This window comes from Artemia franciscana, chromosome 6, assembly GCF_032884065.1.
Source record: "Artemia franciscana chromosome 6, ASM3288406v1, whole genome shotgun sequence".
Classification (NCBI taxonomy): domain Eukaryota; kingdom Metazoa; phylum Arthropoda; class Branchiopoda; order Anostraca; family Artemiidae; genus Artemia; species Artemia franciscana.
The window spans coordinates 35,336,951-35,364,090 of NC_088868.1; the positions used below are offsets into that span (position 1 = coordinate 35,336,951).

General features: G+C 36.7%; 1 protein-coding gene across 1 annotated transcript in view; it reads right to left on the reverse strand.

Annotated features, from left to right (window-relative positions):
• LOC136028353 (microtubule-actin cross-linking factor 1-like) overlaps positions 1–27,140 on the reverse strand; it is a gene marked incomplete in the record, with an annotated part of 451,602 nt that overhangs the window by 317,483 nt on the left and 106,979 nt on the right. Inside the window, 1 exon segment of the mRNA XM_065706142.1 lies at positions 6,527–6,616. Within this exon segment, the coding sequence (XP_065562214.1) occupies positions 6,527–6,616 (90 nt within the window).

Below are 27,140 nucleotides of genomic sequence, written 5' to 3' on the forward strand. Positions count from 1 at the left end.
AAAGGCAAGGGCGGCGCCAGGTCCTTCAGGGCGCTATGCAATATTAACTTGCAGGGCCAAAATGGCTATTACTACAAATTGGGGAGCTGCATGTATGCCATTCATTGCATTCATTTAATTATACCTTATTTTTTAGGTGTTTGTGTGGTCTCAAACGTGATTTCAAGGTAAGTTTTTGCCAAGCAGCATGAACGATAGTTCTATGCCATATTTCCATTCACAGAGATGGCAGAGCATTGACACAGCTTCGCATTTTCATGTTACGCCTAAATTGAGATGAGGGGGATCCCTGGTGACGCGTGGCAATATGCGGCGACACATGTCTAAAAACCACCACTACCAAAGGTATTCCTGATTACATTCCTGCATAGAAGTCTACCTCTTTACATTGTACCATTCGCGATCTTGCTGGTAAAAAAAAGTACTTCAAAACGAAAAGAAGAATCATCGTCGAAAATTTCTCATACACGTGACCCTAAACTGACAAAAAAAGGAAAAGGAATGAAACTTTTAATAAAAGTTTTTTTTCAAGATTGACTAACTTTAATAAAATTACTAAAAAGTGATACTTTCTTTATATGTACTCCTGCGCCACTATATTTGAAAAAAAAGGTGCTACGAACTGTAAAAATGTACTCCCTGTGGCAACCCTTAGTAAATACTGATTTACAGGCTTATTTTTGAATCGAAGTGCTGACAACTGGCGGTTTCTCCATCGCTTACTCACTAGCTGACACGACAGGAGAAACAGCTAAAAGCGCTAAGAAATGTATACAACGTACTATATCTTGAAAAGCCGTTTTTGAACCTGGGGAAGCATGATTTCACATTACACAGATGTGATAATGGGTTACACCTTTTGTTTTTCTAAGATGACATTGACAAAAACTGCATCTGCAAAAACAATCCATTCAATGGAATGCATTTAAAGATATCCATGTAAACAAACCAAGAACACCACTTTGTATACCAAGGGTGGCCTATTTCAAAAAATCACGAACACCAAGTGGCACTTGCCACCCATGGTGAAAGTGTGGCACAAAGTAACCAGTACCCGTGTCATGGAGAGGCAAGGCATGGTAGAACTATACCATAGCGTAGCAAATGACGTTCCCAAGTTTACCAGGTAGCAGAGAGTGGGCGATCCATCGTTTGTATTGCTCTGGTGAAACGATCCTTCGAGGGATAGATAGGGGCAAACAGCTTCGATAGATGGTATGCATATGTCAGGGCGTCAAGAATACTTTTTAGGGGCAAGTGGGGCAAGAGAGCCAGGAAGTAATTTTTAATTTTAATTGCATAAATAAAGAATCATCTTTTACATTTATGGTAGATTAAGATATTCATAAAGACTAGTTACAAATTTACCCTTCTATATTGTCAGGACAAAAATACCATTTACGAAACAGAACGGGGTCAGCCCTCCTTCGAAGGAAGCATGGAAAGACCTTACGAATGAAGCTTTGACCAAAACTGTAATGGAACAATAGTTGACCCCAAAAAATGCAATTGGGGAAACTGGGACCCATAATTTAGTCCAATAGTCACTAGACTACTGAACATGTCTGAACAGAAGGAGCACCTCTGTCTTTATTGTTTATCTTTTTAGGGGTGTCGGAAATGTGTCTTATCATGATAAATAATTCAATCCAAAATATTGGGGGTATTAGCAAAATTAGAGGAAGAATTCTTTTTAAAATAGGGGTAGTCTAAAAACTAATTGCTAAGATGTACGAACGAAGAGCAAAAAAAAAACGAAAAAGACAATAAAGGAAAAGAAAAAGCGGATATTTTGGCGAAGTCTTTCGCTAAATTTTGCACAGTGTAAAAAAAACTAATAAATAAAAAACTTAAGTTTTTAGTTTTTTTGCAACTTCTTTTTTTTCCCTATCTTTTGCACTGGGAACGGCTTAGCACAAGTCATGCCAAGATAACTAGTTTGTCTTTTCCATTTATTCACTGACTGAAAATCACGCTCGTTTGGTTTTGGCCCTTTTTTTTGCTGTTCTACCGTTTTCAAGAATTTTCAGGTGGAGCAGATAAGAGTTAGAATTTTACAATTTTGTTTTTTATATTTGATATTTTAGACACTTCTGCCAAAAGAAGTTAGCAGCAGTTGTAACGAAATATTTTCAAAAATTAGGTACAAAGATCATAGGTGTAGTTAGATGTCATAAAATGTTCTTAAAACTACCACAGCAAAAATACCTTTCACTCTACCTTAAAAGGTAATACATTAAATTTAGATTCCTAGTTGATCCACCCTTTCTAGAATTTGCATTTTCTGATTATTCGGATGATTAAAAACAAAACCGCTCCACTAGGCACCACACAAGAATTCACACCACCCCGCCATGATAAGAATTACAAAGAGAGAAACAAATTGGCGGGGTCGCCATCTGTAACACGAAAGTGCTATTTTAGCGCTATTTTAATTTGTGTAACACTCTAGCACGTTCTCAGGGTTGCTAAAATAGCACTAAAATGCAATTTTAACCCTATTTTAGCACCATTAAATTTTTTTACTATAGCACCGAAAATCACTGTTCAGGACACAAATGTGAGTTATTGTAGTACTTTAGGAACTGACCGTGTTGGCAACCGTGCATACTGGGCTGTAGCTAACATTCGATTTCTGAGCGAGTCAAAAGAGTTCATTCTACCTGAGAGGTTGGCGCGCTAGACTTGCAATACTATGCCATTCAGGATGACAGTTCTAGTCCTGGTGCCACTGAGTATTTGATTTGTGATGGAGGGGGCAGTCCCCTCCTCAATACCTCACCCCTCCCAATACCATGAAATTTCTTCCCACGTAACCCCCCCCCCCAAAAAAAAAAAGTCTGTATATTTCCCAATAACCAATACTAAATGTAAAAAATGGGCAAAGTTCAGAGCCTGTAACCCTTCCCTAATGACTGTGGGGGGTCATGTCATTCTCAAAGACATAGTTATTAGATCTTTCGACTATGCAAAAAAAATAACTATCCCAAAATTTGGATCAGATGACTTTGGTTGAAAAGGGGCATGGGAGGAGGGCTTGGTGCCCTCCAGTATTTTTGTTCACTTAACAGGGCACTACAACTTTTGAATTCCGATCAAATGAGCCTTAATACAATAACTGCTTCGATACAATAACCCCTAGGGAAAACAAACAAAAAACAAATAAACATGTATCTGTGATCATTCTTCTAGCAAAAAAATGCAAAATTTCACATTTTTGTACATAGGAGCTTGAAACTTCTATAGTAAGGTTCCCTGATATGCTGAATCTGGTGGTAGAATTTTCATTAAGATCACTTGACGTTTTAGGGTCATTTCCCCCTTTTTCCAAATTGGGCAAATTTTCTCAGGTTCGTAATTTTTGATGGGTGACATTAAACTTGATGAACTTTGTATATTTTGAATAAGCATCAAAATTCAATTCTTTTGATGTATCTATTGTTATCAAGATTCTGTTTCTTAGAGTTAAACATCCTATAGGAAAGTGTGAGCAAAATGAATGTACTTTTAGAGGTTCTGCGAGTTCGGGTGCTAGAATAGATTTGAAAAGATGACTAAGAAGACAAAGTTAAGAAGACTAAGTTACTAAGGCTAGGAATAAGTGAAGATGAAAAGGTGACGTAGGGTAACGAAATGATTAATCAGGTAGACAGCTTCGCTTACCTTGGTAGTATTATTAGTGAAGACGGTGGGAGCAGTGAAGATGTTAAAAGTAGAATAGCCAAGGCTCAGGGTGTTTTTCACTCACAAAATTTGGAAGAATAGAAAGATAAGTCTGCAAACCAAGATTAGAATATTGGAAGGTACAGTGATGACAGTGGTTAAATATAGCTCTGAAGCATTGGCGCTCCGAAAAGCGGATGAATATTTACTTGATGTTTTCCATATAAATTGCCTAGGGATTGTTCTAGGTACCCGGCTGACTGACCGTATTTCAAACAGTAGGATGTACAAAAATGGGGTTCAATCCCGCTTTCTATGGCTATAATGAAAGAAGGGTTGAGATGGCTAGGGCACGTTCTGCGGATATAGGATGGCAGATCGCCGAAGATAGTCCTTTTCGGCCAACCGTCTAGGGCTAAACGGAAAGCAGGTCGTCCTCGTCTAGGGTGGAAGTATGTAATAAAGAAAGATTTAAAGGAAACGGGAACTTCCTGGGAGGGTGTAAAGAAGAACGCTTTAAATAGCTTGGGATGGAGGAGGAGCGTGCGTAGCTGTGTTGGCCTCAGGCGGCTTTGTGTTGCAGTGGGTTGTTAGTAGCAGTGGTGGTAGTTGGGAGACAACATTTTTTTTTCAGTTTTGAGCACGACGATATTGTCAATTTCAAGAGGAGGGAAGCACCAACATCTAAGTAAGGCATTCTTCTGGCCCGTCCTATCACCTTACCTATCGCAATTTTTATTGTTAACCCGGTAATCTCCCATATTTCACCTTTTTTTCTTTTTCTGAGTGCCACTTCCACAACCTAATAAACATAAAATAACTCCAAATGCCTAAGCAGAAATACAAACTGCCCTGTACACAATAAATAGCCTCATTTGACAACAATTACCTCAACATAATAACCAATCAGGGTTTTCATTTCTATCAGTATTCCGAATCTGCCGAATTTCCAGTCGATCTCCCGACAAAAAAAAAGACTCCTAAACTTTGAACCCCCAAAAATGGTACTTTTATGCCATTTCTGAGGTAATATTTTTCGTCAACTTTGACAAAAACTGATCAACAAAATTTCACTTTTTCTTCCGCCTTTCTCTCGACCTGCTTCTTCAACTTTCAGTATGAGGTAATCCAATCGAAAATCGCTTGAACTGTTCCAAAAACATAATATACGATAAAAAAAAAACAGTCCTACAAAAATTCTACCAAATCCTGATACCCATCAACCACTTTCTACCCAAATTCGATGCAATTTTACATATTTTTTGGAAAGAAAAGTGGAAACCTTTAATCCTAATCTCTTTCTGCGTTTGAATGAGAAATAGTGAATCAAGTAATGTGACCCGGATCTGATTTAAAATATTCAAAGGCATGAACGTCCGCGTAACTCTAACAAGGTGTAATAAGACCCAATTCCGGATCGTCGAAAAAATCTCCATGAAAATAAGGATAAGGCATAGATCACATAATCCTTATGTTTAAACATAAGAGTTAATTAATTTCAACGGCAACGCCTAGGTACTTATCTCACTAATGGTTTTTGTAATAGTCTATTTTCTTATCTAAATTTGACTGGTTGTTTGGTCTGAAGGCTAATTACAATACATAGGTGTATCTCTGAAGCATTGAGTTCAGAGTTGTCAAAACCAAAGAATTGCTTATCCCTTAAACACCCAAAGGGGTTGGGGTAAAGAGCGATCAGGCCGAGAGTTTGGCCTTACCGTTTAGAAGATCGACAACATACAGAAAGCAAATATTGACGAAGACCACACTGTTTTTCCATCACACATACAATGAAGAGAGTAACGAGGAAATATAGAAGACAGTGAATTGTAGAAGACCACTAATTGAGTATTTTGGCTATATGTTTAATAGCCGTCCTGGTACTTGTGTATTATATGGTACACACTCGAGAACTAACGGTAGGTTAATTATATTGAAATATACAAAATATGATGAAAACACAATACTTTAGTAATAAAATTATGAAAACTACAACAAAGATTTATGGTAGGGCTCCGTACAAAATACATTATATTAAATACCTAACTTAACCCAACCAAAGTACCATTTCTATATGTTAAATATTTAATAAAAATATACCTACAACGTAGATTTCAACTGAGCCTAAGTTTAAGGCCGTGATTAAGTGATCTTGAAAACATCGGGGTTCAAAATTGAAGTTAGGGTAGCCTTCTGTCTCTCAATTCTCTAGAGACCGTCGATTGTCAAAAACCCTTCAAATAGCACTCATTCATTGGCGGAAATAGCAGGTTAATTATTCCCGCTTGCCAATATGGTCTCTATGGGTTTTATCGACGATCTGAAAAGATTCTTTGTGGCAAAAAAACTTGTAAAAATTTCAGGTAGCTGAAAAAATTCTATGGGACTGTTCGAAAACAGGAAAATACATCGAAAAATGGTTCCAATCATCTTACAGGTTATTGTCTTCTGCTCATGATAGTATCGATTTTGTTCTAAAAGCAATATCCTTCACATAGTACACTTGTGAAAAAGAGCTAGACATTTTCTAAGATTTCAAAGCAATTAGAGGGAATACAGCAAAATCCTAGCAAACATTTTGTAGCATCTTCAAGAGGCTACAACCTGATATTAAAAGTGGTATCTTCCGCCAATGAATACTAGAGTACTTTTAAAATATACATTTTCAATTTTAACATGGGATTTTCGAGTTCCATCAGTTCACTTAATCACGGCCTTAATATAAATACCTCGTAAATTTATTATTCATTAGAAGTTTTTCCGAATTTTTCCTCTTGTCACAGAACCTGATTAAAGCAAATATAAGTTTGAAACAAAAGAAATCCAGTTTCAATATAGCTTAAAGCCAATCAACTAAACTTACCAGTCTTTCACGTGAGAGCACTTCCAGTAATGAAATAAGTTTGTGCCCATCTCGTAAATCTTCAAAAAGGTCATCCACTCTTTTGCTAACCTGAAAAGTGAGAAACAACTAATTAATCATACCACCAATTTATTATTTTATTTACAACGTACAGAACAGGTACCCTTTCCGACAAAGGACGCCTGTTTTTGATGAATTTAGCAACTGTTTTAGATTGTACAAAAATTCAATAACTTATTCAGAGGGTGCCACTGGTTTACACAATGTGTGTTCCTGACGCTAACTCCTCTATCAAGCCTGTACGTAGAGGAGCCTGAGCCCCCCCCCAATTTTTTCCGTATATTTGTACCATTTTTTTTGCAAGTTTATCTCCCCCTCTAATAATTTCTTGCTTTCAACAAGTCCTCGTATTGTCCTCCCCTAAATAGGGCAAGGGAGGGTGAATGAACGACTGGGGATAGACACCTTCTTGATGTTTTAAGTCTTTAAATGAGTACTAATATTTCAGTAGATTCTGCTGGTTAGGCCATAGTTCCTTACAGACCAAATCCAGCAGATGGTAACTGCTGGTTTGGCTAGTTTCTTACAGTCCAAAATTTAGGGGGGGGGGAGGAATTAATAAGATTTTTTCAAAGGGAAATTTAAATGTCGAAAATGAAATTACTGGCAATTTGGCCAATTTTTCAAATGTGCCTAGCACAGTATTTGGCGCGAATATGTGTAGGGAGGGTACTTTGGGCCCATGTCCCTCCTGAAATCATGACTTTCCTTATATTTGCAAGCCATATTATTCGGCTATTTTATATGATTCTTAAGTTTATGGCTCTCCCCCCAATAAATTCCTCTGTATATGTCTGTTCCTTCAATCAATTTTACAAACAAAGCGCCATTTAGTACCTTATATCATCCCATCCTCCTGCGCATAGTTATGATTTTAGGCTTACATGAACACCAAGAAGTATGTTAGTATGTAGCATAGGCTGTTGCCCCGAGAGTGTTCTTTATACAAGTTTTTATCTATTTCTCGCAAATCGCCTTCAGTGACGGAAGGAAGAGTTCATTTAGGGTTGAAAGTGTGCTTAGAAGGGCAAAAGTAACAAGTTGCAAAAAAGGCAACTTTTACAAAAAATACTCCAAATTACGGAGGAAACTGCAACACTCGTAAGATGTTCAGGGGTCACCCCGGAGGGGTGCATAAGGTGCGCCCCGGAAGGGTGTGTAAGGTTCGCCCCGGAAGGGTGTGTAAGGTGTGCCCCGGAAGGGTGTGTAAGGTGCGCCCCAGAAGGGTGTGTAAGGTGCGCCCCAGAAGGGTATTTAGGGTGCGCCCTGGATGGGTGCGTACGTATATGATGGTATTGCCATCTTTTTATGTAACTATTATCACAAGTCATGCAAAGGCTTCAACGAAGTGGCCCCGACATGTAGGAAGCTTTCAAGTTCACGACCATTAAATTGAAGGCTGCGTATTTTTCGGCTTGGAATTCAACAAAATAAACTACTGAGGTGAGATTTATCGACGGCTGTTTAAAACCAAAAAGAAGTTGTGACACTTGTTGTGCAGTTGTGAAGTTGTGACAAAAAGAAGTTGTGAGAAATTCTCTCCCAATGACGGAAATTTAATTTGGACTTTATGAAAGTGGCTCGTTTTGAATAAGGGGCTACGTACTGTGTGTCGTGAGTATACTGCTATGCAGCATCCATATGAGGCAAATCTACAACGTTGCCTATAGTAAAGTCATACAGCTCCATTGTTTCATCATTATTATTTTTTCCTCAGAGGCACCTCATATGGAGGGGGTCGTCGCATAAACTTCGGCGAGGGCTCATTCGATTGGAAATCGGAGGTCCTAGTGCCCATTCTAAGAGTCAAAAGTGATCGGAGGGCAACTAGCCCCTCCCGGGCCCACTTTTTCCAAACACATCCGATAAAAAATTGCCTCTCGAAATGAACATTCAAACGAGGTATCTGAGAAGAATCTGTTAATCTAAAGGTATTAAGAGTGTAAACAACAACAAAAAAGCTGTGTTCGAAAAACATACACCTAAACCAAGAATTGAAAAGCTATAACAGCCTGTAATCATTATCATAATCACACCCGACAAACACTAAATTAATGTGAGATATTTAAATAATGGTACACAAAAGATCTTGGACATGACCTACAGCCGATTAAACAAATATTACCATTGAACAAATATCCATAAAAGGTTAAAGGTGAACGAAAATCCTGACATGTTCAACTAGGGTTTGACAAATTCGAAGGATTGACGGACATTGATAAGTTAAGCACTTAGATGTTTTAACACTGAATATGAAACACAGAATTTATAATGTTTTTCGGATTCAAGTACTAACAGGTTCTGGACAGAGGAAAATGTTCTGAAATGATACTACGGAATATTTTGTCTTGACGGCAACTGAAAGATAAAATAAATAAACAAATGAAACCCCATAATACCCCACAGTCACAAAAAGCATAATTGCACATCTTTTGGACTGGGGTTAAAAAAAAGTTCCTGGGATAAGGAAGGAAAATCATAAAGTACAAATTTCTACAACTTGAATTCAAAGTTTTCAGGTGGAGGGGTCTTTTGAACAATCTCAGGGGAGATAAGACTTCCTGTTTTTCGAACTAATGTCCCTCTTTTTATAAGTATTATCAAAAATCTAGTTTTGCTCTAAGCTTTGATGGTGTGTAAGTAGCCTATATTCTACATTTTTTTTTCTGTTTTATTATTGTTTTTTGTTTTATTGTAGTCCCTTTTATTGTGTGCTTGCTCAGCTTTTATTTTATTATGCAGTCTTCCTTTTTCTAATAACTGCGAGCTCAGTTCAGTTAGTCACACGCATCAATTGATCGTTTAGAACCAAGGAGACGCGTAACTAGGGATTTATCCTTATCGAAACAGCAGTAATTATAACGAAGTGAAATTGACAGGCTCATACAATAATTCTTTTGTTTTTTTTTTGGGGGGGGGGTGGTAATCTATACGAAAAATCAAAAATAAGTAGCAAATGCCAACAATATGAGAGACCACTGTTCTTTCTAATTCCAAGATTCCAAAAAGTATTATAAAACAAGAAAACATGCAAGCAGAAAAAACACATTTTAATGATTTTTCTTCAATTTTTCTCATAAGCGAATTTAGTTTCGATTTTAGTCAACTCATAGTAACAAGGAGACCCAACACCAGCTTTAAGAAACTTATTCATAGCGGCCTTATAATCATACAGCCAGTCCCAAGCCTGGATAAAGGAGGAGGGTTTGGCGGCAGACTAGCAGCCTGCCCCTGGAAAAAAAGATTTGCCACAGAACCGTCTAATTGAGAGCCAACATGATACCGACTATGCAACCTGCCGACGACTATGGACCGCCCCCGGACTCCTTGACGACGAATTCGGACCGCCCCCGGACACGATTTTTGAAAACGAATTGCGAAATTAAACTTGGTTTTTGGAACGTAAGGACCATGGTTCAACTTTCTAAAACAGAACAGGTTGTGAATGAGATGGACAATCATGGCCTTGACATCCTAGCTCTGTCGGAAGTCCGTTGGACTGGTGCAGGTAGTCAAACCCTCAAGAAGGGATCCACAATCCTGCACAGTGGCACCGAAAAAAGAAAGAAGCAGGCGTCGCCATAATGCTGACGAAATCTGCGTCCAGAGCCCTAACGAAATGGACGCTTATAAATGAGAGGATCATCGTGGCACGGTTCACAGGTCGCCAAGCTAAGTTAACAGTAGTCGCATGTTACGCACCAACTAATGAGGCAGACGATACCACAAAAGACAACTTCTACAACACCCTACAAGCTGTCGCCAAGGATATCCCCAGCCACGATCTCGTCTGCTTTGTTGGTGACTTCAACGCCAAGGTGGGGAGCGACAAGTCCTATTGTCCTGAGGTTCTTGGGAGCCAAGGCCTCGGCGAAATAAATGAGAATGGGATACTGTTAGTTGACTCCGCACTAAAAAATGACCTTATCATCGGAGGAACCCAGTTTCAGCATAAAACTATCCACAAATACTCATGGAACTCGCCTGATGGTCGAACCCACAACCAGATTGACCATATCTTGATCAACAAAAAGTGGAAGTCAAGCCTTCAAGATGTAAGAGCCTACAGAGGAGCCGACGTCGCCTCAGACCACGCCTTGATGATTGCAAAGCTGTCCCTCAAACTGAAAGCCACAAAAAAATCCCAAACCAAAGAGAAACCTGACTACGACACTGAAAAGCTCTCAAACGCAGCAGTTCGTCATAGGTTCAACATACAGCTTACAAACAGGTTTGAGAGCTTGGCCCTAGATTTGGATAGAGAAGCCACTGTGGAGACAACCTGGGCCACCCTAAAAGAAGCCTACAACCAGACAGCAATAGAAACAATTGGGCACAAAAAAAGACCCAAAGACGAGTGGTTATCCGATAAGACATGGACCCTTATCGAAGAGCGTCGGAAACTAAAACAACGTCTTCTAAATGATGGAGATAACAGCGACAGAGTCTTGAGTAACCAGCTGTATCGATACCAAGACAAGCTGGTGAAAAAGAGCGCAAGGGGAGATAAACGGAACTTTCTAGAACAAAAGGCAGCTATGGCAGAAGAAGCGGCCAAGCGCGGCGATTCCAGAGCCGTCTATAAAATCACCAATGAAATCATCGGGAAACGTCGCAACCTAAATGGACCAGTAAAAGACGGAAACGGGAAGACAGTCACAGCCCCCGGTGAAATCTCTGAAGTTTGGGCCCAACACTTCGAGAAAGTTCTCAACCGACCTAGTCCTCCGAACACAGCAGATATCCCCACAACCCCTTTCCTGGAACTTCAAATCAATACGGAAGAACCGTCAACCGAAGAACTGGTACAAGCCGCTCGCAAACTGAAGAACGGCAGAGCACCAGGAAGCGACAGGATATCAGCAGAAATGATCAAAGCCTCTTTAGGCGCTTGCATAACTGTGTGGATCACATTCTTTGCATGTATATGGAAATCAGAGAAAGTCCCCGAAGAATGGAGAAAAAGCACACTCATCAAGCTTTTTAAGAAAGGAGATGCAGCAAAATGCGATAACTGGAGGGGCATCAGTCTCCTTTCTATCCCGGGGAAACTATTCTCACAGATAATCCTTCGTCGCATCCAGACAGCCTTAGATAAGCACTTGCGAGACGAGCAACATGGCTTCCGCCCATCCCGCTCCTGCTCTGACCTTATATATGTCCTACGCATGATGATCGAGGAATGCAATGAATGGAGGCAAAAGATGTACCTTGTCTTTATGGATTTCGAAAAAGCCTTCGATTCAATACACCGAGATTCGCTGTGGAATATCCTCCGATATTACGACATTCCAGAAAAACTTGTATCCTTGATCATTGCCCTACATGAAAACACCGAGTGCTGCGTTCGGACCCACGAAGGAAATACAAGGTATTTCCATATCATGTCCGGTGTCAAACAGGGGTGTGTCCTCTCTCCCTTGCTTTTTGTCCTTGTAATCGATTATGTGCTCCGAGACTGCACGGGGTTTGGTATCCAAATCTGCGACAACAAACGACTAGCAGATCTTGATTTCGCCGACGACATCACCCTGATGGAGGCAAACAAGGAAAGGCTCCAGGATCTTCTCGAAGTAATCCGAGAGAAAGCGAGTCTTCTGGGACTAAAGATCAACTCGGACAAAACAAAAAGCATGGCAACGAGCGACTCACCACTGGGCTTAAAGTGCGGGGACAATACAGTAGAGCAGGTAGTGGATTTTAGATACCTTGGAAGTACAGTCGAACGAACTGGATCCAGCGAAAAGGAGGTGCAGTCTAGGATTGGACAAGCCAGTGGAGCTTTTAATCGACTAAAGCCAGTGTGGCGATCGAAAAAGTACTCCCTGAAACTGAAAATGAGGCTGTTCAACAGTAACGTCATCTCCGCCCTCCTTTATAGCTGTGAATGTTGGAAACTAAACCAACACCAAGAAAAGAGGATTCTTGCCTTCGAGAACAACTGTCTTCGCAGAATACTGAACATTAACTGGAGAGACCACATAACCAACCAGACTGTTCGGTATATCTCGCGCCAGCCCCTGGTAATAGATGTCATACGCCAACGAAGATGGCGCTACCTGGGGCATGTTATCCGTATGGCGGGAGATAGACTCCCCAGAACTGTACTGGAGTGGCAACCAGAGGGAACCCGAAGAAGAGGGAGGCCGAAGAATACACTTCGTCGTACGTACCAGCGGGACCTAAAACACATCAATGCGATAGTCCAACCCCAGTGGGAAGACGTCTGGGCAGCAGCACATATGAGGGACGACTGGCGGCTCTTCTTGGATGTCCTGGGTGCCTCTGGCGGCACAGGAGGAACTAAGGTAAGGTCTTATACGCATCGAAAGATAATTTTTTCCATTTTTGTTTCAGTAGAAATACCAAACGAAGGAATTCTTCAATGATAATACCCCCAAAAGCTGTTTTTCCAAATCAAAAGGAGCAAAAATTCTAGTGGTACAAAAAGCTTTATTATAGCTTTAGGAAGTTAACGCCAACATTATACATAAAGAATTAGACAGCTAAACTTCTATTTCTCTGTAGTTTATTCATTTTCGTTAGCCAAGTTTTCTGTTAAATAAAATAAAATCTCTTTTATCTCTTTACCAATTTCTCCACCTTTCCCCAAAAATAGTAAGATTTCAGAATAGCTTCATTACAGGCGGATCTGAATTCTCTGTAATATGCCTAGAAGAAAATGAAATACTTTAAAATAAATAATTCAACGGTCAAAATCCAAATATTTGGATTTTCCAGAGAGGATCCTCATTGTGGTTCATCTGTCTGCACAAAATTATCTTCCATAGCAATCATATTTCTCTTTTTGCAAATGAATTTGCAAATGAATTAATTTAAAAACTTTTTCCGCAAAACAAGTTTTTCAAAGAAAAGTAAAGAGCTTCATTAAGCCAAGAATGAGCAAAAATAAAGTGAAAAAAATTTTCCAAGCGCAAAACTACCACAAATCACCATCAATAAATAAATGAAACTCAAAACGAACAGAAATTACAGTAAATAACCAAGTCAAACTCAAAACGAGCCTAAATTAACATGAGTAAGGCTGATAAACCCTACGCCTTCTCAAGACCAGAACACGATTTGCGCTTTACAGAAGAAAAAAAAAAAACAACAACAAAACAAATGACGGTGGATCGTCAGTTTAATAGACATCTAATGATATTTATCCAAAAGAATTTTGACTTTTTTATTTAAGAAAGTAAGAAAGTGAAAACATTTCAAACGTATTTTGACGTAATTTCCAGACCTTTCAACTACTCTGAACAAAATAGCTATCTCAAAAATTTGGATTTGTTATGTTTTGTGAATTGATGGGCGTGAAGGGTGGGGGGGCTTGTTGCTCTCAAATTACTTTTGACCAATAAAAAGGACATTAGCCCTTTCAATTCCCAATCGAATGAGCCTTTTTCGAAGTTTCTACGACAACAATTAGTCATCTCAAATTTCTATCAGATGCATATGAGGTGCGGGGGGGGGGGAGTATCCACCCTCTGATTACTCTGACTCTTAAAAAGGGCAGTAGGACTTCTGATTATCAATCCAATAAGCCCCTTCCGAGGTTTATAAGATCACCTTTTCAATATAAACCTTATTTGCCCCCAGGGCATAACTTAAAACCCTTGCCTTGAGGGCTCTGGAAGGGTTGTCATCCTCAAAGACATAACTTCCAGACCTTTTATTTACTTTGAACAAAAAGGCTATCTCAAAATTTTGATTGGATGTGTTTGAGAAAATGATGGGCGTGGGAGGGGATTAGTTGCCCTCCAATCACTTTCGATTATTAAAAGGGGCACTACCCCTTTCAATTTCCGATCAAATGAGCAATTTTCGAAGTTTCTACGGCAACAAATAGCCGTCTCAAAATTTTTTATCATATGGATTTCGCAAAAATATGATGTGCAAGGGGGAGGGGGGTATCCGTCCCCCATCACTCTGAATCGCAAAAAGCGCACTAAAACTTTCGAAGTTTATACGATTACTTTTTCTATAAAACCTTATATATCCCCAGGGCATAAATTATAACTCTTGCCCTGAGGGCTTTGGGGGGTGTCATCCTCAAAGACACAATTTCCGGACCTTTCAACTACGTTGAACAAAATGGCTTTCTCAAAATTTTGATTGGATGTGTCTCTGGGGAAATGGTGGGCTTGGGAGGGGTGTTAGTTGCCCTCCAATCACTTTCGACTATTAAAAAGGGCATTAGCCCTTTTAATTTCCAATCGAATGAAACCTTTTCGAAGTTTCTACAACAACCCCTTCGATACGAAGTGCCCTGGCATAAAAAAAAATAATAAATAAATAATTCACTGTGTCCACATCGCTCTTTATTTAGGCAGCGCTAAGCGCTGCCTATGATATAATTATTTTAAGACTTTTAAACCGTCCAAAAATTCCTTGTTGGTTGTTTCCCTGATTTTACAGTTGTGTTTCACGATGAGTTTAGTTTTATCTGTGAGTTTTTAAAACTTCTATTCCCTAGAACACAATTTGTCTTTCTTTTAGACAATTTAGAGACTAGTGAATTACAAAAGAAGCAAATCTGAATCCAAATCTTTCATTGTACATACACAGGGGTAAAATTCCACGGGGGATAGTAAGACATTTGAACCGTTCAGAGGCAAAATTGACCAAGTTCACTAAACAACCAGAATACAAAAAAAAAAAAAAAAACCCCTCATTGTTGGTTCTAATGTTAACAAGCCAATCATCAGATTAAGAAAACGTCGTGGAATTTTACTGTTGATAATATGTTTGTGCAGGCCATGGGGACTGCTCGTAAGCGCATTTATACTAAGGGCTTATTCAAATTGATATCTTAAAAAATTATTTAGCTTTAAGGAGCAAATTTATTTTGTGATTTGTAGGCATTTAGGTCTTATAAAAAATTACATACACTAAAGTGTACTTGGTCATATCTGCTTGGAACGGGACCAGAGGCCTTTGTCATTCCTAAAATCTCATGATTTTAGGATTCTTACGACAGTTCCATTTTTTTTTCACATGATTTTCCACTTTCGAACTTATTACCTTCCCCAAGTATTACACAGCTTCGGGAGTACATTTTTTGGAGAGTAGGCCTACTTCAAAAGCTTCATACTCCAAATGCGGGTATCCTCCGAGAAGTCTCCTACTCTGTGCCATCTCGTGTACATCTCAGAGCACGACCAGTTTCGTCACACGTAGAGAACGACACTTGATGCGGTTTTGAAAGTAGACAACCCCTTGGTGAGTTATGTTAAGATCATGTCTTTTTTGTATAATTAAAATACAATACAAACAGTGAAAACGGACAAAGCTTTTTATAACACAATGAACCTTAGTTCCCTATTCAGGGCCGTGTCAAATATTTTTTCGGGGGGATACCAAAAATTTTTCATGGGGGGGGGGCTACAATAAAAAACTTTTAAAAACATATCAAAAATCTGGTTATTTTCATTTTTATTACTTTTTTACGAGTCATACAAACATTCGGGGGGAAAGGGGTCCAAATCCCTAGCTCTCCCTAGACACGGCCTTGTCCCTATTATTAAAAGTTTTCCTGTTTTCAATACATCATTACCATTTAATTAGAAACGGAAGGGAGATTTAAGACATTTTATATCTTTTCTATGGCTAAATTAGTATTTGGAGAGAACCTTAACTCGTCCTCTTTTCGTGCGAATGTTTAAACACAAGTAATGCTATGAAAAAAAAAACTGAAAACTGAAAATGCCCGACAAAAATATATTTAAATATTTTGCTTTAGCAAGGACTCGGTCTCTTTCATTACAGATTCAACTTTAATCTGACTATATTAAACATTTTGGCAATAAAGAGCAGAAAAAGCCGCGCCAGAAATTTGCCAATTTTCATGCATTCATAAACATTATAACCAGCTGCATATGGGTATCTCTGGTAAATTTCATCGTAATTCATAAATAATCTTAAATGGGCATCATCTACGTGAGTAGTCTACTAATTACCACTTGTTTACAACGAGATAGATGATAATTGCTTTGGAAAAAATTCTTTCACCGATTTCTCCACTCATTTCGGAGTCTTCTTATCAGATTTATTGAATGGTAAACCGCCCATTGATCAGCTTCAGCATTCTGATATGTATTGCAACAGAGCGATGGCGAGCAAAAAAAAACTTTTATAAATGCAAATGCAAATTGTTCAGTTGCCAAAAATTCAGAAAAAGTAATTCTGATTAGTATTATTGACTTCTTCTTGAAAAGAAATTTTAGGGGGCCACAACTTGGGAGGGAGGGGGTGTCATTTAGGTGAGGCAAATCAATTTGCCTCGTGAATAGCCTACGGATTTCATCACTCATTTTGCAATCCTTTGATCAGATTTATTGAATACTAGACTACCCATTGATCAGTCTCCGTTTTCTGATATGTTTTGCAACAGAACCATAGAGAGAAAAATTCTGCAAAGAAAGCAAATCATTCAGTAGTCAGATTTGGCTTTCTTTTTAATCTTTCGGCACCTGTTTGTATTATTTGTTTCTTTTTGAAAAGAATTTTTAAGAGGTGAATATTAGACGGGAGAACATCATTTAGGAGGGGCAGCACATCAGCTTCAGCATTCTGAAATGTTTTGCATCAGAATTACAGCAAGAAACAAATTTATACGGATACAAGCTAATCATTCAGTAGTCAAACAATTAAGAGCAATTAATTCCGGTTTTCATTTTAATTTTTGAGGAATCGTTTGTCCTGTTTCAATCTGAAAAGAAAATTTAGAGGGGAAGTAAATTTGACTCTTAAGTGGGCTTGCAGATTCATCACTCGTTTAATAATCTTCTTATCAGATTTATTGATCAGCATTCTCATTTATGAGGAGGGACAATAATTTGGAAAAAAATGTAATTTATTAGGGCTACGTAGCTTTAAAACTGTTACTCGTTTTAAGTTTCAAATTTACTCTTCATTTTGAGCAGAAATGGAATCATTGAAGAATAAGAAGGTAGGTATACAGTGAATATAATTCCCCGAATGAAAAAGAAATCATTGAAACAGAAAATAAGGCTTCGTGCTTTTTTTTAAAATGATATTTGCACTATAACTAGATAGACCAAAACGGTTGTACTTTGGTCATGGAATTTGGTAGAGGGGGATCTGTTCCAGGAATTTTGTACAGACAAATTTGGAAGTGTACAGACGTTTTCAGGGGGATTTTTTGGTTGGTAGAAGGGGTTGAGACGATGAAGATATGTTGGGGGAACTTTTCTTGGAGGAATTTATCATGGGGGAAGAAAATTTCCATGAAGGGAGCGCAGGATTTTCTAGTTTATTTAAAAAAACAATGAAAAAATAAATATAAAAAAGTTTTTTCAACTGAAAGTAAGGGGCAGCATTAAAACTTAAACCGAACAGAAATTATTACGCATATGATGGGCCCGCCTCCTCCTAATACCTCGCTCTTTACGCTAAGGTATTTTTAGTAATTTCAACTATTTATTCTATGGCTTGTGTGATTCAAGGGTCATTCTTAAGAAATTGGGACAAAATTTAAGCTTTAGTGTAAAGAGCGAGGTACTGACGAGGGGGTAAACACCCTCATATACGTAATAAAAACACGAGAATACAAAAGTTCGTTACGTAAGCTAATTTGTAAGTTACGTATATCTTTTACTAATAAATACATTCGTTAAAAATTAAAAGTTCTAGTTATCTTTTTAAGTGACCAAAAATCGGAGGGCAACTAGGCCTCCTCCCCCAGTCCTTTTTTCTCAAAATTATTCGATCAAAACTATGAGAAAGCAATTTAGCCAAAAAATATAAATATGCAAATTTTGTTTCAATTATCAAAACATGCATTGATTCAAAAACGTTCAGAAATTAAATATAAAAAAACAAGTTTTTTTAACGGAAAGTAAGGAGCGACATTAAAACTTAAAACGAACAGAAATTACTTCGTATATGAAAGGGGCTGCTTCCTCGTCAACGCCCCGCTCTTTACGCTAAAGGTTTTTACTGTTTTAGAAAGTGGAGTTAAGAGAAAGAGTAAAACTTTTTTTTATTTAATTTAATAAAAGTAACACCGCACATTTTTATGATTGTTCAATGTGTGTTTATTGTTTATAATGTATTGCGTAATATTTTTATTTTCACCAAATAGCTTGCATAGATAACTTCAAAGACCACACTGCCTTTCCATGACGAAAGTAAAACAGTTCAAAATAGGGATGAATCCTTTTTATTGACAGTGAATAGATATAAAATTAATTAACTGGATATTTCGAACACAGAAACAGTGTTCATCATCAGCAGTAAAACTTAAAGACATGAATAAAAATAAGCAAAAATGTATACCTAATAATTACATATATGTGTTCGGAATATCCAGTTAAATAATCTTATATCTATTCGCTGTCAATAAAAAGGTTTCATCCCTATTTTGAACTGTTTTACATTCAAATAGCTTGCTTGTTCTCTGAATTATTTGTCTATATTATTTTTTCTATTGTTCGGTAAATGACGACTTATACTTATTGACGACATGACTGCCTGTCCATGGATTATTCTTTATGGTTGATTGTGTGTGGCTATGCTGTTTGACCTATGTGATTGTATGGATGAGTAGGGTTAAGGCCTCATTCAAGTGCTGGTCTATATTAATCACTAATTTAGGAAAACAGTCTTCCTTTTCTCCTTCTGTCTCTTTTTTTTTTTTTTTTTTATTTTGTGCTGAAGCATTGGTGATTTCTCTTTTCATGATATTATTCCAGGTTGGATCCAGTGCTGGTGGAGAAATTTTTTTAAGTTTTCTCCCCGACAGACCTTTACCCTGGTCCAGGTTTTTAACCTGATATTGTTAATTATTGGTGAGATGGCACTTATGCAAATTTCATGTTCTTTCATCTTTTTGTTTATGTATTTATTGACCTATTGACCTATTGACCTTGGCATGTTTTTTGAACTATGATTGTTGGATTTGGATTTGGATGTTGGTTTGTTTTGGATTTATTTTCAATAACTTTTTATGCAACAAAACACAAATATTAGCCTCGGAACTCGGAATTATTTTTTGAAAGTTAGTAAGTGTAAAAGTCATTGTTTTCTTTGCCGAGATCATTTTGTCCCACGGACTTCTGTTAAAAGTACATTGTATAATAAAAATTTTGCATGCAAGTTACGTGGTAATGTTAATTGTAGAACAACCAATGCAATTTACCTATTAGAATGTAATAAATGCTGCCTACAATATGTGGGGGAAACAACTAATAATATATATAAAAGATTTTCTGGACACAAGACAACAGTTAATAATGAAAAAACTAATAACTATCTAGTTCAACATTGTAGTAATGGTAAATGTTCCATATCAGATATAACTGTCACAATTTTAGAAAATTTAGAATTAGAAAATTTAAATAAAGAAGAGAAGAATAATAGACTACGTAAACAGGAGGATTTCTGGATCCATACTCTTGGTACAGCTTATCCTTTTGGGCTAAATGATCGTGTAGCAAAATATGGTGACATGTCTCATGTTGTTGTTAAATGTATTGATGGTTTTATGGACCATCCTTCTTTTACTTGTCCTACTAAACGTAAAAAACGATCGAGAGGACATAGGAAAAATAATAGAAAAAGTGAATTAGATGTACATATGCTTTCTATAGATCTATGCCAGCTACTTGAATCTAGGGGTATGATTTCTGTAATAAAGTGTCTAAATAATTTATCCAAGAGGAATTTAATCAAACTTTTCTGGATTGTTAAGAATAATACAGCTCTTGATTATAATTTTAAAGTAATATGTGATACAATTTGCATTCTAACTAAAACGAAATTTATTTCAAAAAAAAAAAGTTCGATAAGATTAGTAATAAGGATAACAGATTATATTTACCTATTAATTTTACTTGTAAGCAGATTGAAGATATTAATTTACCAGAAATTTTAAATCAGCGGCATGTGAAACAGGCCCTTCCTAGTAATTTAAATTATAATGATAGTCCAGTTTTAACTTATAAATTTTCAAAAACTATTGGGCAAATTATTTTTCATTATAATTTAATACTAAAAAAACTAGATAGCGATATAAATTGGGAACCGGTTTGTAATTGTAAGCAACATGGCCCATTTGTAAATCCTACTTACAAACATGTTATAACAGGGGACTTGTCAATAATAAAGCAAGATGATCTTCAAATTATAATGAATAAAGGGGCTAATTTCCGTCTTTCTCATCATCTGAAACCATCGAGTGTTCTTGATGGCTTGGAAAATGATTTTGATTTATTTATTGATAAGTGGTGTAAGAAAGAGAATAAAAATAAAGAGAGTTTTCAAAGTTGGAAGAATTTAATTATTAGTAGAGTAAGAAATAAAATATATTCTAACTTAAAAAATAGTAACACTAAATCATTATTTTATAATGCGAAGATTAAACAAGCAATTGCTAATCTAAAGAATGAATTTGTAATTGTGCCAGTGGATAAAGCTAATAATAATTTTGCCATAATTTGTCAGAAGCTGTATTGTGATATCTTAAAAAGGGAGTTATGCACAACTAATGTTTATGAAAAGGTAAATATAGAGGATGAGAATTTAATTGAAAAGACTGAAGAAATACTTTTTAAAAATTTTAATATTAAAATAAATGACAATGATAAAAAGTTCCCTTTCCTATATTGGACTGTAAAATTTCATAAGAATCCCGGAGCAGCTAAATGTCCAACCCGCATTGCTGCTACTGACCTCTCTTTAATTTTAAAGGAAATTGTAAATAAACTTAAAACCTATTGTTCTGGTATTAAAAAATTTTCGAATTTTAATCCATATTGGAGTGTTAATAATTCACTGCAGGTGATAAGATTCTTTAACAATGGTTTCAGCTAAAAGAATTGAGTCTTTCGATTTTGCGACAATGTATACTAATTTATCACTTAATTTAGTGTTTGATAATTTAAAAACTGTTATAAAGAAATCTTTCCTCTTATCTAGTAAAAGGTTCTTAAAAATAGACAGTTATAATAAAAAAAACCATATGGACAAACTGCTTTAATACTACAGTTAACTTGAGATGTTACAGCTTGGACATGATTTTTGAGTTATTGGAATTTGTTTTATACAATACTTATATAAGATTTGGGGGTGATTTGTACAAGCAAATTATGGGAATTCCCATGGGGGGGAATGCCAGCCCATTTATAGCTGACTTGTTTTTAAGTCAACTAGAATATAAATATATGATGGATAAGAATAATCCAATTAATTTAAAACATGCTTTGTCAAATAATAAAAGATATTTAGATGATATTTTGGTCTTAAATTGTAAGGATTTCATTGATATTTCTAAAAATATATATCCATCAGAGCTTATTCTTGAGCCTAGTCATGGCGCTGGTCATGAAGATCATTTCTTAGATTTAAATATTAATATTTGTGATAATAATAAATTAAGTTTTAAAATGTATAATAAAACGGATGATTTTGATTTTGAAGTGATTAGTTTCCCATTCCCTGAAAGTAATATACACTCAAATATCACATATTCAGCGTTTTTCTCACAGTTACTTCGTTATGCAAGGATTTGTAGTAATTATATTGATTTTAAAAATAGATGTAAAATCTTAAGCCAAAAATTGATATCAAGAGGTTTTTCTGCAAATAAATTAACTTGGCAATTTAAAAAATTTAGTTTTCATTATAACGAACTTTTAAATAAATATCAAAAGAATTATCTAGAAATACTTAAAGAAATTTTTAACTAATTTCGGAGATTCGAGAAATGTTGTCACAGCGCCATTTATTTTGAATTGTGTTTCTAATTGAGCGGATTTTTTTAAAAAATTAGTCACATGGTAAAGATGAATTCTATAATTGTTTAGTTCATTCAGGTTTTTTGCAATGTGTTAATATTTGTGATTTGGTAAAATTTATAATATTTAGTTTACCTATTGTTGCTAAAGGGAGGGATATATTAACAAGATAAGCTTGTTTTGGTTTTACTTGGTTGTTTTACATTTGCTGTTTTTTTTTCATAGGCATGTATTTTGGGGGTGATACCTGACGCGGGGATGTCATGGATATTCTGTGGTAGCCACAACACTGTGCTGGGTAGAGAATTTAGAGTGGCGAAACCCTATATAGGCCAGTGTATTCTCCTGATGAGCCCTTATGTTGGGTGTTGCCTCTGAATTATTTGTCTATATTATTTTTTCTATTGTTCGGTAAATGACGACTTATACTTATTGACGACATGACTGCCTGTCCATGGATTATTCTTTATGGTTGATTGTGTGTGGCTATGCTGTTTGACCTATGTGATTGTATGGATGAGTAGGGTTAAGGCATCATTCAAGTGCTGGTCTATATTAATCACTAATTTAGGAAAACAGTCTTCCTTTTCTCCTTCTGTCTCTCTTTTTTTTTTTTTTTTTTTTTTTTTTTTTTTTTTTTTTTCTTTTTTTTTTTTTTTTTTTTTTTTGTGTGTGTTTGTGCTGTAGCATTGGTGATTTCTCTTTTCATGATATTTTTTGTGCCCAATGGATGTTTAGTATTCTCCGGAGACATGTATTCTCGAAAGCTAGAATTCGCCTTTAAGATGCCAGGTTTCAGAAGCATATAACTGGACAGGGATGACTTTGCTATTGAATAGACGAAGTTTGAGTTGGAGGGAGAAATTCTGCGACCTCCATATCGATTTCAGTCTGTTGAATGTGCCGGAGGCCTGCCCAATGCGGCATGATGTATCTTTTTCAGTTGATCCCGTATTTAACGGGAACGAGGGGGATCTCTAGCAAGAACAAATTGATATGTTTTGGGAATACTTCAGGGCAGGGTCCCAGTTAAAAAAAAAAAAATATTAATAGAATATATAAGTAAAGAAAATTACGAGATTTAGAGGGGACCACATACAGAAAACGATTAAAAATAGCTTGGATAGTTTGGAGGTGGAGGCGAAATAATTCGGAGATACAGTCCCTGGTCAAAAGGACAAATAATTTATTAGTTAAACACAGGCGAAATCTTGAGAATTAGGATTACGTAAGCCCGAACCACTCTCTGAGCTGGGCAACGCTGTTGTCACCAAGGGCTCCCACTTTTTACCTATCCCTATGTTAGAGCCCTTCCTACCACAATAAATAAAAGGTTCCAGTAAAAACCAATAGAACAGCAATTCAATTTCTCTTAATTTCATTTACCAATAAAAACTAAGGAGCCAGAGGAAAGGCATGCTTACATATGATAGGGGTGCGGGGGTTATTCATATGTCCCACAGGTCTGATCTTTCAAATGACGTTACAAGATGTTTTCCGAAGAGAAGTTGAAACAGAAAAGTCCCTTTTAAGCCGCAGTTTTTACAATGAGGCCAGAACAGGCTAAAGGGGATTTCCCTCCTCGCTTGTTCACAGACATGCGAGTATGAGTGAAACTTCCCTCTAAGATCAATTCAAAATACCAAATACTGCGGGCGACTTAGTTCAATCACACATTCCTTATCCCATAAAAAGGAGAGCCCTCATGTAGATATAAACCGAGAAGCAAAGCTTAAAGAAACCTCTCCCGATGATGATTTTACTTTTCCCTCTTCCCTTTACCTTTGCCGTCACAAAGCCTACTCAGACAAGTAGTTTCTAATGCTGTGTCTTCGCTTCACATATTTTTTTTCAATTATTTCTACTAATTGGGGCTATTCCTGATATGCCGGGGAAAGCTAATGTAACAGCTGTGAATATAGGCGGAAATGCAAGGGATCCTTCAAATTATTGAGGCATATATTTTTGACGATATTTAGTAAATTTACCTGCATTAAATTTAGTCAATAACCAACTTGAGGTGTAGGCAGAGGTGTAACTAAAATTTGAATTGTTTTCCCATTTGGGTTCAGTGAAGACAAACTAACAGAGACAGCGATTCATCAATTGCCGCTGGAGATCGATGATGCATTAGATAGCGATCAGCATGTTCTAGCTCCATTTCTTAATGGGACCAAAACCCTATTAGTTTGTTGACCATCAATTGTTTTTAAAGACAGTGGCACAATTTTGAAAAAACATAGGTGGTGGAGGCAAGTATTTAATGTTTAAAGGAATGTCACTGAGTACCTGAGGCACTTAGCCTTCTACAATGGGGTTCTCTAATTGCTTTATAGTTTGGGAGAGAGGGAGATATCTCAAAGGGTTCATTTTAATGCTTAAACATCCCACCTCTCATTGAACATTCAGATAAATACAGAATTAGATCAAAGGGGGAGACGAGGGGAGAGTGGAGGTAGAAATTGGCGTTTTAGTGCCATATGGCACTTGCAGATGGTGGAGTTTTTATATTTCTCTGTTCAAGGTTTCGACCACGCTGATCCCAACAACACATTTTTTATTTTGATGTGATGCCATTTTTGAGAGGTTTCAGGCTGTTTTTTTAAGCCACCATAAATTTCTTTTTGCAATAAACTTTTAATTTTAAGTAGAACCGCAATAATAATTACCATTCCTGAATCGGTGTCGGATGGCATTTTTTTCACTAGGCAGTTTTTTTTGTTTATTACTTTCGGTTACTCTGGTCTGTATTTCGCTATTAACTAGGTCACTCCTACTGCTGCAACCATTACCCACAGCACTGAGAACTTTTCCGCTTAAGACAGGTTTGTAACCAAGATTTTTTTATGTTTTAAATGATATTAATTTCGATTTCCTACTGGTTAAAACGAATGACCAAGAGTTAAAAGTCTTTCATACATGCTTCAAATATGGGTCTATGCGTTTACCCCCCTCAAAAAATACCACCCATGAAAGGTAGTACCTGAGGTACTACCACCTCAGGCCTACGGCTAATCTGACCTACTTCAGACCTATGGCTATTCCTTTTGTTCAAAACGAACTACCTGAGGTACTATTATCATGATCGCAGATGACGTTATCATTTTACCATTTCATAAGAATTTATCAATCCATAATCGTAATCTTAACAACAAACTTGAACTGCATCGGAATTCTTGGATTAATGATCACCAATACTTGAATTTTCAGGTTTAGATTGCATTTTTTTTTCGGGTGGATATTTATACACATTTTTCTTTTTCGTTGACCTATTTTTCCTACACTGTGCTTATGTTTGGGCATCCACTTTTCCTTAATTATAGAACCCCTTCAAACCAAAAAATAAACCACTTAGGCTAAATTTATAACGATAATAATTGTAATTAATTGTTAATAATAAACGATGTTAACGTTAATAATCGATCGTCAATTAAGCATTTCTATGGCACATCTGATTCCTTTTCTATTTATCCACACGACTTCGCTACTATGTCAAATATTTGCCATGGTTTGTTTTCAGTCAACTTCCAGCAAATTTTTTGCGGTTATTTCCAACTAATTCAGGATTACCCAATATCGCATAATTATCATTCCTCTCTTGAATTAAGACAAACAACATCGCTTTAAGTTGCGTTTTACCAAAAGATAGAATTTAATTCCAATCACAATTAGCAAATGCGCGGATAAAAAACAATCTTTACCCCGTAAAATAGATCCTGCAAAAAAAAAACATGTGTTTTATTCTTATTTTGTTAGGAAGCAATGGCGTTGATAAATATTTTGAGTGCAATTAAAACAAGAAAAAGGTTTTACTTCCCTCTAATGGGGTGGCTATTTATCCTTATAACACCCCACCCAAGAAAAAAAGTAGCAGTCGAGGGGCTGCCAACTTTTCACCAGCTCGAATGTATTCCGGTGTACCACTTTTTCCGCCACGCGTGGCCCACTTCCCCCCATGCAATGCCTCTACGCGCCAACTGCCGTATGTAATTTTTGAAAGTGAACGAACTCTCTACTTATACACTGGCTCAGCCCCGTTCAAACCCCTCCACTCGACAAGGGGTATTGCACTGGTGAGAAGCTAGAATCAACGTGACTTTCATCTCTAATCTTGGCACCATACAACAATTACCCAATTTTGCTTTCATATTTAGCACAAAATAAAACTCATCTTGAGATAATTCGAAGTACAAATGATCGTTAATTGTCTATGCAGGATGAGAAATTGCAAAGATCCCATTTATGGGACAGAACGGATTTACTCAAGGAAAGTATACTATCTTAGAACTGCCAAATGAATACCAAATATGAATATAATTATTATGCTCTGTGCTCAGCAATAAAGGTAATTATAGCCATCCTCCAACTCTTACCGAAGGCAAAACTACTTAATTCAATGTGCAAAGGTTACCAATTTTAATAATACTGCTAATTTCATTAGAAATACTTGTATCCTTAGTCACCATGTGAAGGATATAAGCGCTGCCACTCTTATGGTATCACCTTTTCTACTCCTGATTTTTTCCAGTGCTGTGGAGATTGAGCAACGAATAGAATCAGAGAAACAGAAAGAAAAATTAAAGAAGATTCTTGTAGACATTAAAATAAAAGCTGAGGTCGGTTGTATGGCTTATAGCCGTGTTCAGTGAAATAAAATGAAATACTACACAAACCTCAAATTAACTTATCTATTCAATTAATTTAATTAATTTAATTTTTTATTCTAAGCTTTTTTCTTTTTTTGTACGTTAGTAAGTAATGTGTCTTTCAGTAAGTGGCTCTTATGTCTT